Source organism: Ruditapes philippinarum, unplaced genomic scaffold (assembly GCF_026571515.1).
Source record: "Ruditapes philippinarum isolate M1 unplaced genomic scaffold, ASM2657151v2 ctg4222_1_1_1_1, whole genome shotgun sequence".
NCBI lineage: Eukaryota > Metazoa > Mollusca > Bivalvia > Venerida > Veneridae > Ruditapes > Ruditapes philippinarum.
The window spans coordinates 280,849-292,914 of record NW_026866079.1 but is presented as its reverse complement, the minus strand read 5'-3'; the positions used below and the strand labels follow the sequence as shown (position 1 = coordinate 292,914).

The 12,066-nt window shown below is 32.7% G+C and overlaps 2 protein-coding genes across 2 annotated transcripts in view; one reads left to right on the top strand and one right to left on the bottom strand.

The window, feature by feature from the left end:
* Positions 1 to 487: 487 nt before the first annotated feature.
* LOC132731227 (uncharacterized) lies at positions 488 to 5,416 on the bottom strand. The gene is made up of 8 exons (XM_060717365.1): positions 5,222 to 5,416; positions 4,207 to 4,396; positions 3,542 to 3,663; positions 2,499 to 2,624; positions 1,994 to 2,176; positions 1,341 to 1,453; positions 827 to 973; positions 488 to 517 (listed from the first exon to the last, which is right to left on the bottom strand). Exons 1-8 carry the CDS (start codon positions 5,277 to 5,279, stop codon positions 488 to 490), a joined length of 969 nt encoding a protein of 322 aa, XP_060573348.1. The 5' UTR covers positions 5,280 to 5,416.
* A 911-nt stretch (positions 5,417 to 6,327) lies between these two features.
* The window catches only part of LOC132731226 (sushi, von Willebrand factor type A, EGF and pentraxin domain-containing protein 1-like), a 34,559-nt gene continuing 28,820 nt past the window's right edge, over positions 6,328 to 12,066 (top strand). Inside the window, exons 1-6 of the mRNA XM_060717364.1 lie at positions 6,328 to 6,455; positions 7,317 to 7,500; positions 8,074 to 8,180; positions 9,676 to 9,807; positions 10,415 to 10,600; positions 11,512 to 11,624. Of these exons, the coding sequence (XP_060573347.1) occupies positions 6,404 to 6,455; positions 7,317 to 7,500; positions 8,074 to 8,180; positions 9,676 to 9,807; positions 10,415 to 10,600; positions 11,512 to 11,624 (774 nt within the window). The 5' untranslated portion in view covers positions 6,328 to 6,403. The remainder of the gene's footprint in view (positions 6,456 to 7,316; positions 7,501 to 8,073; positions 8,181 to 9,675; positions 9,808 to 10,414; positions 10,601 to 11,511; positions 11,625 to 12,066) is intronic.

The following is a 12,066-nucleotide window of genomic DNA, read 5'->3' as shown; positions in this document are numbered from 1 at the left end:
AATAAACAGTTTTTTATGGTTATGTTTAAAATCGAAATAAATAAGCTCTAGTTTTTTAATAAAATATTAAGCAATGCTTTTTGTCTTAAAAAGTCATAGAACAAATTAAATGTTTTTCTAACATACATGCATAGATTTGAAATATATATGAGCCGTGTCACGACAAAACCAACATAATGGGTTTGCGACCAGCATGGATCCAGACCAGCTTCCGCATCCGCGCAGTCTGATCAGGATCCATGCTGTTCGCTATCAGTTTCTCTACTTGTTATAGGTTTTGTAAGCGAACAGCATAGATCCTGATCAGAATGCGCGGATGGGCAGGCTGGTCTGGATTTATGCTGGTCGCAAACCCATAATGTTGGTTTTGTCGTGACGCGGCTCATATGATTGTAAACGATTTACTTACCACAGTCCTCTGTAAAATATAAACGAAAGAAAATAATTAATGAATAAATTTCGGGTATGTTTTACAACACTACAGGGTCTACCTTGGTTTGATGTTTTTACTTTGGCACTGAAAGGATTGTTAACCTGAATATTTTTTTGTTGTTTTAACTTAATTATATAACAATTTATCATGTTATCCGTTATTCTAGCTTTCATAATCTTGTAGAACAAAAACATGCAAAAACGTTAGTAAGGAAAAATAAAATGATTGATTGCTTAGTTTATTCATTCATTTCTTTTTTAAATTTTTATTTCCCTTGTTATTTCTTTCATAGAAAATGCCTATACGTGTATATTTGGTTGTATTAGTTTCAGCAATGAAAAAAAAGCAGAGTTCGACTAAAATATGTTCCGTTTCGTACTCTTTATATGTTACAAAAAATGCGTTATTACCGTATTTATCCGTGATTACAATTCTGTGACCAGTTTTGGTGGCCTGGTCGGCTTCTAGCGGGTAGCTAAATGGTGTTTGGTATGCAGTACAGTTTCCAGGGGCAACAGATATATCATCTCCGCATATACTCTGCGTAAAAAAATAAATTAAGAAGAACGAAATTCTAAAATAGGGAAGATTGCCGGAAAGTAATGAACACAAACACAATTAGGTATGAATTGAAGATGTATTCAGATGAGACTTTAGCAAATGCATCAGTTACTTTTATATACATGTAGTTAGTTACTTGACCTATGACAAATGATTAAAGAAATTTTGTGGAGAAAAGTATACATTGTATTGTGCTTTGAAATTTCTATCGTCAATGATCGTAAAAGTAATTTATGTCCAAATTATAACAATGCCGTAAAGGTTGTATTAAACACATCTTTTTACCCCACAAGAATCAAGTACAGGTAATAATTGAAGTAATAAAGCATTTGAAACATGTTCTTACCAAACAAGCAAACCTGTTAGTTGTGGAGGAGATAGTCGAGTCTCTGTTATAAACAGTTGTATAGTCGTAGCCGTTGCTGATTATGTTTGCTACACAGTAAAAGTTGCCGTCCGCTGAAAAAGCAAAAAATAATTGACAGTCGAACGAAAGACGGGCGGGGACCTTTCAACTTCATGAATATCCGATTTCATCTTTTTGAATTCATGTTTTCAGCATACAGAAAATAACGAATTCACAATTTCAGCTTCACGAATTCACGATTTCAATTTCACGATTTCAGCATCATGAAATCGTGTATTCATAAAGCTGAAATCATGGAGTCGAAATTGTGAAATCATGAAGATGAAATCGTTGAAAAGTCCCTACTGGTCTTTCGTACAGTCGGGTGAAAGAACTGGTTAAAAACTACCAACAAACAAGCTTATAACAGCATAAATGGGCAAAGTTTACACCAATATTATTAATAATACTTTAGATTCAAACTATTTACGTACTAAGTATAAAACTGAGGCCTACTAGATGTTTGATTATTTATATGCAAGGTCGGTTTTTGATTTGACTTACCAAATTCTAAAATTTGCAATTGAAAACATAGCAAGTTAGTTTATATTGTGTTTCATAAAACATATGTGACATGAAATAAGAAAATGTACCTGAAAATGCTATTTCTTGAGTACACGTGTTCGTGGTGATAGCCATTTCTGATTTACTAGCACAAACGTCCCACCGGTCTCCGGAGGACGAGCAAGCAGACGTACCGTCGCTGGCATAGTAAGTGAAGTCAGCAGCAAAAAGTAATGAGTCTGGACATTGAATAGCAGCACTGGCTTCAGAGCCTAGAGAATAACGAAATACATATATGTACTATTATGAAACATATTGCTAAAGCAAGATGAAACAAACGTGATTCCTGTTTAATTTGATGAGCTGGAAAATGACAACGGTGTCAATGTATATAATGCTCCGTTCTAGTGTAACCTTTAAAATGAGTTAGTTACAATACAAGGGATGAACTTTATACCCTTCTGACATAAGATAGTTACGCATATTTGTTTATTTCAGTTCTAGTATAAATCAACATGCATTTTCCGCTATTTCTAACAAATGCGAAACCGAGGCGGTTCGCTCTCCTATGGTAAAGTATAGAGCAAGAAGTACCTGACTTGACAAGAACGTGGTACTCTGTGGTTGGCACGGTTATGGTTGTATCACATACATCATCCTGTAACAGTGTAGACGAGGCACTAATCTTTAGCCTCTCGCCGCCTAGGTTGATTTCTTGAACTAAAACAGAAACACAGTAAATTTAATCAAATATTTATAAACGCCATTCAAAGTTGGTTTGCTATTTACACATTATTAAGTTCCAGAACATTGCCAAGATTTTTTAATTTATTATGTTCCTAGCGTATATGCCAGAGCTGTCCGAGTGACATTTCCTTTTCTGAGTTTGTGTAATGTACCTTTCCTGCTTCGAGTTTGGATCAATAATACATTACTGAAAACAACACATGTAATGTACGTTTCTGAAAACAACACATGAAATTTACTTAAAACAAATTATACAGGAAACAACACGTCTTAAGTCAAGTACAACACAATTTGTTTAATGAAAAACTATATGTAGAGAAATGGAAACAAAATATGTATAGTTCTGAGAACAACACATGTACTGTAAAACCAAATTATACACGGAACAGTACTTGTTAAGTCAAGAACAACACATGTTGTGCATGTACGCTGAAAATACCACAGTACTAAAAACAACACATGTATAGTTTTGAGTACAACACATGTAGTGCACTAAAAACATCATATATACAGTACTCAAAATAACGCATTAAAAGTATTGAAAACGCATATGCAGAGTACTAGAAGAGCACGAGAGTACAGAAACAAACCTTATAAAACAAGACATATAGTGAAACAAAACTTATAGAAAATTGTAAACAACTGACATGAGTATTTAAGTATTGAAAACGATTTTTAAAAATACAATAGATATGCAATACTAAGTATTGCTACAAAATCATTGATTCTCAATTATTTAAGAATCGTTTCAATGCTGTTTAAGTATATTTTATAAAAATATCATATTATACAACTCAAAAATTTAAAACAGTTACTTTAAAAATGAATGAAACCTCGGTGATTTTTTGTTTTGACCTGACTTAAAAAATAAAAAAAGTAATGACGTTTACCTTGTCGCTGGTAATATATGAACGAGTTTGACGTCACTGACGTCAGTTGTAAACATGCGTAAGCATATACGTTAGTACTCGTTGTTGAACTTAAAGGTTGGAAGGCAAACGTACTGGTGGTCCTGAAAATAAAAATGTGGAATAAAAATTACGCCCTGTCTTTCCCAGTCTATGACATTACATTTGATTGAGTATACAGATGCATTTAACACCTATTTTTTTTTTTTAATTAACTTTTTAAGACTTTATTTACATCTCAGATAAAATAGAGCACTTTTTGAAATTTGACAACCTTGAAAAAAATATTAACATTAAAGTTGTAATATCCAGATTTAGTGTACATGTATTCTGAAATTCTTCGATTTAAAAAAAATATTTTTTTTTTTAGTAAAATGATATTTTCTCCTTTCTTTCGAGTCCTATTTGGGCGTACTTAAACCAAAACTTTTTACGAATGAATGACATTTAAAAAAAATAAAATAAAGAGGAACCTTTAAATAGAAAATGGCACTGCAGGAAGCGACATAAAGCAACTATAAATCTTGTCTATATACGCTTTTAAATAATGAAGCAAAAAAAAAAAGAAACTCAAAATTTCAAATTGTACGCCGAGTAACTAGTATATGTATTGCAGACGATTTACCTATGAATTAAGTAAACTATACCTTAAAATGAGATACGTATCGTCTGTGTGGTTAACACACTGCCACGATGAAATAGTTGATGTCCCAACAGTTCTTATAGACTTAAATGACAACCCTGTCATACCTGTAGAGGTAAATGTAAGTGTTCCTTTTGTATTATCATGCCATGATGTACTGGCAAACGTCGTTCCAAATGTACATTGACAACGAACTGAAGATAAAATACATAAAAAGTAATTCAATTTAATGAAAATGACTAAGGAATTAAAGGGTTCATCTGATGGGATACTAATCGACGGTCTCCGGTCTTCGACGGTCCCCGGTCTTCGGCCGTCCCCAGTATTCAAAGACCGTCAAAGACCGTCGATTTGAGGACACCGTCGATTGGTATCCCCTACATCTGACGTAACTGTATGTTTTAAGACATGTAAAACTTCCGATTAACGTTAACTATAAGATATCCTGCAGCAACTTAATTTTTTGGGGGGAAGACAGCAGGTGCCCTCTGTGCATTTTTTCAGGAACGAAAAGGTTGAACCGGTCTGAGTCAAACAACCGGCCTCCGACGAGCTAACAGGATAGATTCCTTTTATAAAAGAATTAAAGTCAAACCCACTGTGATGTTTGAAGGATTTAAAGTCAGTGAAAACACAGTGACTGCTTTTCTTTATGATACAATAGTAATAAAATAATATATTGTTACCTGTTTTCTTTCAATAAAAGGAACACATGTTTTTGTAAAGATTAAGTCTCAACACAAAATATTCCAAGATAGTTGTAATAATTCTAACACTTTATAGTAGATATTTCACACGAAAAAGCTACATATCCCCTATCGTGTTACAAATGTAAAGAGAAACAAAAACTTCATTACATTTGAATTGGATAAAAAAATACCTATCTAAAATAGAAAGAATTTAATTTTTAACTGTGATATAAAATCATCTAAATTAGGATAATTCATTAAAATTAATGGTCGTAATCTGTCACAAAGAAATGCTCAACAACTAAACAATGGACTAAAAATATTACTGACCTTCAAAAATCAGGCAAAAGACGTACAAAATCGCCAAAATTCGTGACAAAGCAAACATCTTAACATTATCATCATCTAAACAGTTTCCTCATGTTGGTTTTTTGCTTCTTTTCCTTACATTTTTGTCACTTAACAACCAATTATTATTTCACATTCAAAACCAGTTTGGTTTAAAAATACAAAAACAAAAAAGGACAATGGTCTGTAAAAGTGATCGATTATGAAGGTAATCGGATATCATCTTTTCATATGGTCTGAAATCAGGTATTCTTAAAGCGACAGTTTATAGCGAACAGTCTTAATCATTGCAATACAAAATTTTAATAAACTTATATTACGTATATCTATCATTTGAATTCCTCATTACTTTAGTTATAGATCTAATAAAAATCTATAAAATATATTTCCTTCTGCAACCACAGCTATATTTGTGCAATGAATTTGTCCATGAATTTGGAACAGTCGGTTGAAAGTTTCAATGTACTAAAAAATTGGGGTTGGGTGGGGAGGGGTCACACACAGGGTCTCTCCTAACTGTTTGTTCGATCTCTATGATCAACGTTAATAAATGTTTTTTTCTTATTGTTTTGTTTATGTTGTGGGTTTTTTTTGTTATTTGTTGTTTTTCTTAATTTTTTATTTTTCTATTTATTTTGTTTTGTTTTATTTGTTTCGTTTTCCATTTGACCCTTTCAACTCTTGATTAGCTTTATCTTTAATGTGACTAATGGTAGAAATTGTAGCAATATAATGATCCATTGTTGTAACATGCGTACTGTCATAGAGATACCATTTAAAATACTCCAAACTATTCTAAAATAAAGGCGTTCTGATATAACAAAGAAAAGTACGATGCATATTATAAAAAAGGTCATGCCTACAAGGTTCAATGGGCATTATTGTACCTAGTCACAAACGTGGCTTTTACCGATATATGTATTTAAAAATAAAACGGTGATCTTTTGATTTTACACGTAAATTGTTTAAAATAATTATGTATTGTTTTAAAACTATTTTAGTGATAGTTAATACCATGTGGCTTTAAATAGGAACGTCTCTCTTTTGTATGAAATTATCCATTCATTTAAACATTAGACAATTAAACTTAAAAAGTATGAATGAATAGAAGGGGTCTTATATGAAATAAAAATATATATTTCATTTTTATCGGATAATAAAAAGATGCGATTATCATTCCTCCTTATAATTTTAAATGTTTGGTTACTTAAGACAGGTAAGTTTATTTTGTTATTTAAACTTAGATTTTCATAATGTATTATTTCACATGTTGAATAACAAAAAAAATATTATGGCAATAATTCGGCTATTAGACTATTTTCTAGAGATGTATACTTTTCATGTATACAAAGACTAACCCATAAGTACTTTAAAGGGACTCGACTGAGGTTTACTCCCCATGACAAGACTGGAGATAATTTTTCGTGATAAATTTTCCATTTGATGTAGATCTACACCAATAATGTTTTGCACTATTTCAGATCATTTACTCAGTCTGTTTTTTTTTTCATAATAAATTTTCTAATTGTGAAAATTGACCAAAAATTGAAAAGCGCTGCTCTCTAATAGTGCTTAACACAAAATACGATTTTTAATTATTTAAGAGTATATTTCTACCTTTTGCATAAACTTCGGTTTTATGTGCCTCATATATATGTATATATGTGATATATGTGAGAAATTAAAAATTCATGGTTTATGCTTTCGGGCCTTAGTGGAGTTCCTTTAAGAAATGATTTACATGTATTACTGAGACTTGGAAAGTATTCTAATGTGCCACTACGTGCACTATTTTAGACACAGATAGGTACCTGACATTTATATACTATAAACGTCTTTACTCGGACTTCATCAGCGTGTGAACAGTGATTTAGTGTAAACGGCAGTAACCACTGCGGTCAATAAGTCCGTCCAATCCCCCGACCACTATCATCCCTTAAGGTGAAAGGTTATCTACATGTATCATATTGTTTATTGTAAAATTCATATATAATAAATCATATATAATAAAATAATAGTTTTATTTTATAGTAATTTGTAAATAATATATCTGTGCATTTTATTTACTAATTCGTAGATGGGCAATGCACATGGCCAAGTCAGTTTGCATCGAGCACGTGGACCGACAACGCTCGTGGGAGCCTGGTATTTACGCAGACGACAATGCAGGGCTGGTCATTCACGAAAGATACGCAGGTTATTAACGAATGGCAATGTACAAATATAGACCAGTTCGAATCGGATGGTTATTTGGTTATGAGGTTAGTAAATACTCTCAGATCATTTTTGGTTAAATATGCATATAAAACCTTCATACATACAGAAAAAGCGTTCGGCACATATATTATATTATATATATATATATATATATATATATATATATATATATATATATATATATATATATATATATATATATATATATATATATATATATATAATATATATATATAGGAAACGGGTGCAGGATAGTTATTTTGTCTCTTGTTTATCAATATTGATATGATAATTTGACCATTATTGACAAGAGAGATGTGCCGAAGGCATGTGCCATACAGTTAACGACGGCTTCTTTAATCATGAATGTCTTTGAAATACTAGTAACTCTAAAATCAACGTTCCCCAATAGAAACGGAATGATCTAAACTATTTACATCTTTAACTTTTCCATAGCTTTAGTTATTAATTTGATGGAATTTTGTGCAACAGTGTCCATTTTTATAAATAACATTAAACATTTTACTAAACTTGAAGTCAAACCGACACAATCAAATCTTTTTGGTGTGTAGTTTTATATTTTATTTGTGTAACACATACATCTTATTATTTTACAGATCTGTGGAATCATTCATCCAGTTTGTTTCCTCGAGCTACTATGCATATCTCTGCATAAAATTGACGCCAGTAACTGATGTCTCATATAGATATTACGTCATGGAACGTAAGCGTTTTTATTTCCATGTAATACGTACTAAAGCGTTAAAACATGCACTTTAAGACCAGAAATTGGGCTTATCAATACGAATGCCTCTCCTTAACACTCAATATCATTTATATTTCTTGCCACTTTTGGTTTAGTGCCTAAATCTTACTTTACCATCCTCTTGGCATTCGTGACTGAGTGAATAAGGTCGTTGACTTTGACAACTTGTCCCTTAATGCTGCGAGTTCAAATCCCGCCAAGGACTTTGGGCACATTCATGTCAGGAAGCTACTCAGCTTGCTTACGGGAGGTTGGTGGTCTTACTTGCTTCTGAGGTCTTCCTCTACAGTTAAACCTGAAAATTTAGAATTTGTATACTACGTTTTACTTTCCAAAGTACATGTTTGTCCCTGTTTTAAGCATTAGTTACTTTGCATTAGTTCCAAAGATTTACATAACCCTTTACAAAAGAACCAAACCATGATATATCATTTTTTTTAATTCATACATTTGCCTTACTTTTGAAAATTAGTGCATGAATTTTGTTTCCCTTTTTTCTTAACATTGCATAAATCTTTATTTGCCTCCTTTTTAATATGGGCCAAAAGCCTTGCCCTGTTCTCCATTCTAGTATTTTCTTGTCCTTCTGTCTAACTTTGGTAAATAAACATTGCCTTGCCTTCTTTTCAATACTGGTGCATAGACCTTGCCTTGTCCTACTTTTTAACATGGATGCATAAAACCTTTCTTTGCCACCTTTTAGATATTGGTCTATCAACATTTCCCGGTACAGTCAATTTTAGCATTTTCTTGTCCTTTTTACCATTGGTAAATAACCATTGCCTTGCTTCATTTTTACATTGATTCATAAACCCTGTCTTGTTCTCCTTTTTTATATTGGTGCAAAAATATTTCCTTCTTATACACCTGTTTGCTATCGCTGCATCAATCTTGACTTTCCTCTTTTTGACAAAGCAGCATACAAATTTGCTTGTCCTCCTTTTCAACATAAAGCATACACATTGCCTTGTTATCCTTTTAAACATACGTGTTTTAACCTCGCCATACGTCTCATCTTTTAACAGTTACGCATAAACATTTAATTGTCCTCCTTGGCAAAATTTGTGCGCAACAATTGCTTATGCTCATTTTTAACATTGGTTGTCTTGCGTTGTCTGTAAACATTGTATTGCCTTTCTTAAAGGTTAGTGCATTTACATTGAATTTTGTCTTTATTGCATTAATCTTGCCATGTCCTAAATGTTTTACATAGGTGCATAAACATTGTTGTTTCGTCTCCTTTTTCGCATAGACACATAAACCTTGCAATGCCTCCTTTTTAACATTTGTACATGAAACTTGCTTTAACTCCTTTAAGATATAAGGACTTAAATTTCGCCTTGTCCTTCCTTTCGTGCATGTACAATATCCCAGTTAGACTGTCAATCAAATGTATTATTACTATCAATCAATCAATACTAGTATACATGTATTTTTGTTGGTCACTTTACAGCTGAACAGCCGGAGATAGAATGGGACAGATACCTTATTGCTCCTGCATCACTATCACTCTCTACAGTAGCAACAATATGTTATGACGCATTCGGTGCTTCCGGTGCAGAATATAACGTTATGATCAAAGCTGGTAAATCACTGAGATAAATTAATTTCAGTTTTAATCGTCATCTTCTTTTCATCTTTGAATTGAGAAAGCTGCTTGAAAGAAGGAAATTAGAATTTGAGTGTTTAGTATGATTAAAAATAAAAACAACAACAAAAACATATGCTGGATACAATTGAATCAACCTGTAAAAAGAATTCTAGAACTTCAGAAATTTGTTATAAGAAGCAGTGGCCTTATGTTTACCTGTCAAGCCAGAATCCGAAGTTACAAAGAAATTTTCTAAGTTCAGAATCACATCTCATGTATCTGGTTGGTCGGAAACAGGGACGGAATATACCCTGACCAAATTAAAATCCTGAGATTCCAGGCAGAGCTCAGAAAAAAGGTTTTATAACTTCCAGGCCAGAAGTCGTGGATACGAACCGTACTCGGGTATGTTTTGTCATACTGACACCATAACTTCTTAGTTCCAGGAAGGGAAACGTTGAAAGTGGTTAAAACAAGGGGTTAAAACTTGTTTGAATAAATTTGTTTCATCTACACAAAATTTAGAAGGTTGTTATATTACTACTTCAGTAGCATAGTTGATTTTTCTTTTCTTTGCAACTATGAATAATATAAATTTCAGGCCAGGAAGGTTCTGCAACAGTTTCCTGTCCCTGGATTTTTCTCGGAACATTTGACTATACACATACTGACGCCAACACAGGGTCATCCTCGTGTACAGCCGGTGGAAACACGTGGGACATGTGCACGGATATCACCAGCATGATGTTCGATCTATCTACGTGCTCAGTTGATGTACCATTTTCAGGTAATCTGTTTTTGAATAGCCTATATTTCAATAGTTCTATCTGCCGCGATCTTTTTCTGTTAGATTGGAGGGGCATCTATAATACTTAGAATTACAGATTCTTTTTTGTTTGTTTTGCGCACCAACTCAATTTATGTCATATGGCGCCGAAACCGGAAAAATCATTTTGGCTTACCTCAGGTGTTCCAAACTTAAAGCAACACCAGGGGTCAAAACTACTTCACTTGCTGCTAAGAGATGCATAGACATAGTTCGAACCCATTTAGTCGCCGCTTACGATTACACAAATAGAAAAAGTGGCTGCAATTCTGATGTCTCAAACGTTAAATCCAACCCTTCCAACACAAGGGGCGAATTTCAGAAATAATGAATCTGTTAATTTATGAAACTCAATATCAGTAGCAATTTTTACGCCTAACTTATTACTTGCAATAAAGTTGTTTTATATATGCCATTTTATTTTAATTACTACATGAGTTTAAGATAAATATAAGAGAAAAAGCCTGTTACATTTAATGTAACTGTTTGGAAACAAATAAATCAACGAAAACAGTCCTATAGGTTCAAACCCGTCAGGTGTAAGCCGATGTTTCCTTGAGTAAGAAACTTCACGCTCTTTGCTCAGTACTAGTTGGTTCCTGGAGCGGATTTAAATTTGACAGTGCTTCAAAAAGCTTATATCTCCTACACCATCGAACCAAAATTAATTATATAAACGAAAACAGTAAAATTTTTGGTGTGTTTTTCTTTTATTTACAAATAAATGGGTAAAAACGATTATTCATTAGAACAGGGTCTATCAAATAGAAGTTTAGAACAGTTAATAATACTGAAGTAGAACACTTAAAATTGTTATCATATGTCCAAGATATATCTTTTTTTATCAAAGTCTTATTTTATTGTTTCTTTAGGCACTAGTTCTGTGAAATGTGTTGATACAGTTCCCGTTGGATCTGATAATTTTGTTACGGTTTACAACAGTGGTAGTTTTGATGGTACAAACACTTTCCAATTTGCATGTTTTGTAAGTACATGTACATTGTTTATTTATAACGACTAGGGAGGTCACGTGGTTTAATGACATTTTCAATAAATAAGTCGTCTATACCTACAGTAATAGTAAATTATACAATTTTGACAGTATTGCACTTTGATGTAACCTTTTCTTTTAAGAAAACACTTCGATAAATAAATTGACTTCATAGTATGATTTCTTTTAAACGATTTTCGTTTTCAAAATTGAATCTACTACTTTTAAAAAAAAATTCTCTGTGACAGTAATATTGACAATAATTCAAGACATGTGCGTCGTGTATTTCCTCCATGTATTTGTATACTTCTGTCTTTGCTTTATTGCCTTCACCTTACTCGTTCATACCTTTTTACATCAGTGTTTTAACTTTTCCATACCCCCACCGCCCCCGTGGAGAGTGATTCAATGGTTTGCATTTTCTCCTGCATTTTAT

Excerpts from the sequence above, each read along its gene's own strand:
- LOC132731227 (XM_060717365.1), bottom strand. The coding sequence starts at position 5,279 with ATGTTTGCTTTGTCACGAATTTTGGCGATTTTGTACGTCTTTTGCCTG. Across the intron at positions 2,177-2,498 it reads CCACGTTCTTGTCAAGTCAG|GCTCTGAAGCCAGTGCTGCT; the intron begins GTACTTCTTGCT and ends GTTATTCTCTAG. Across the intron at positions 974-1,340 it reads CTAACAGGTTTGCTTGTTTG|AGTATATGCGGAGATGATAT; the intron begins GTAAGAACATGT and ends TTTTTTACGCAG.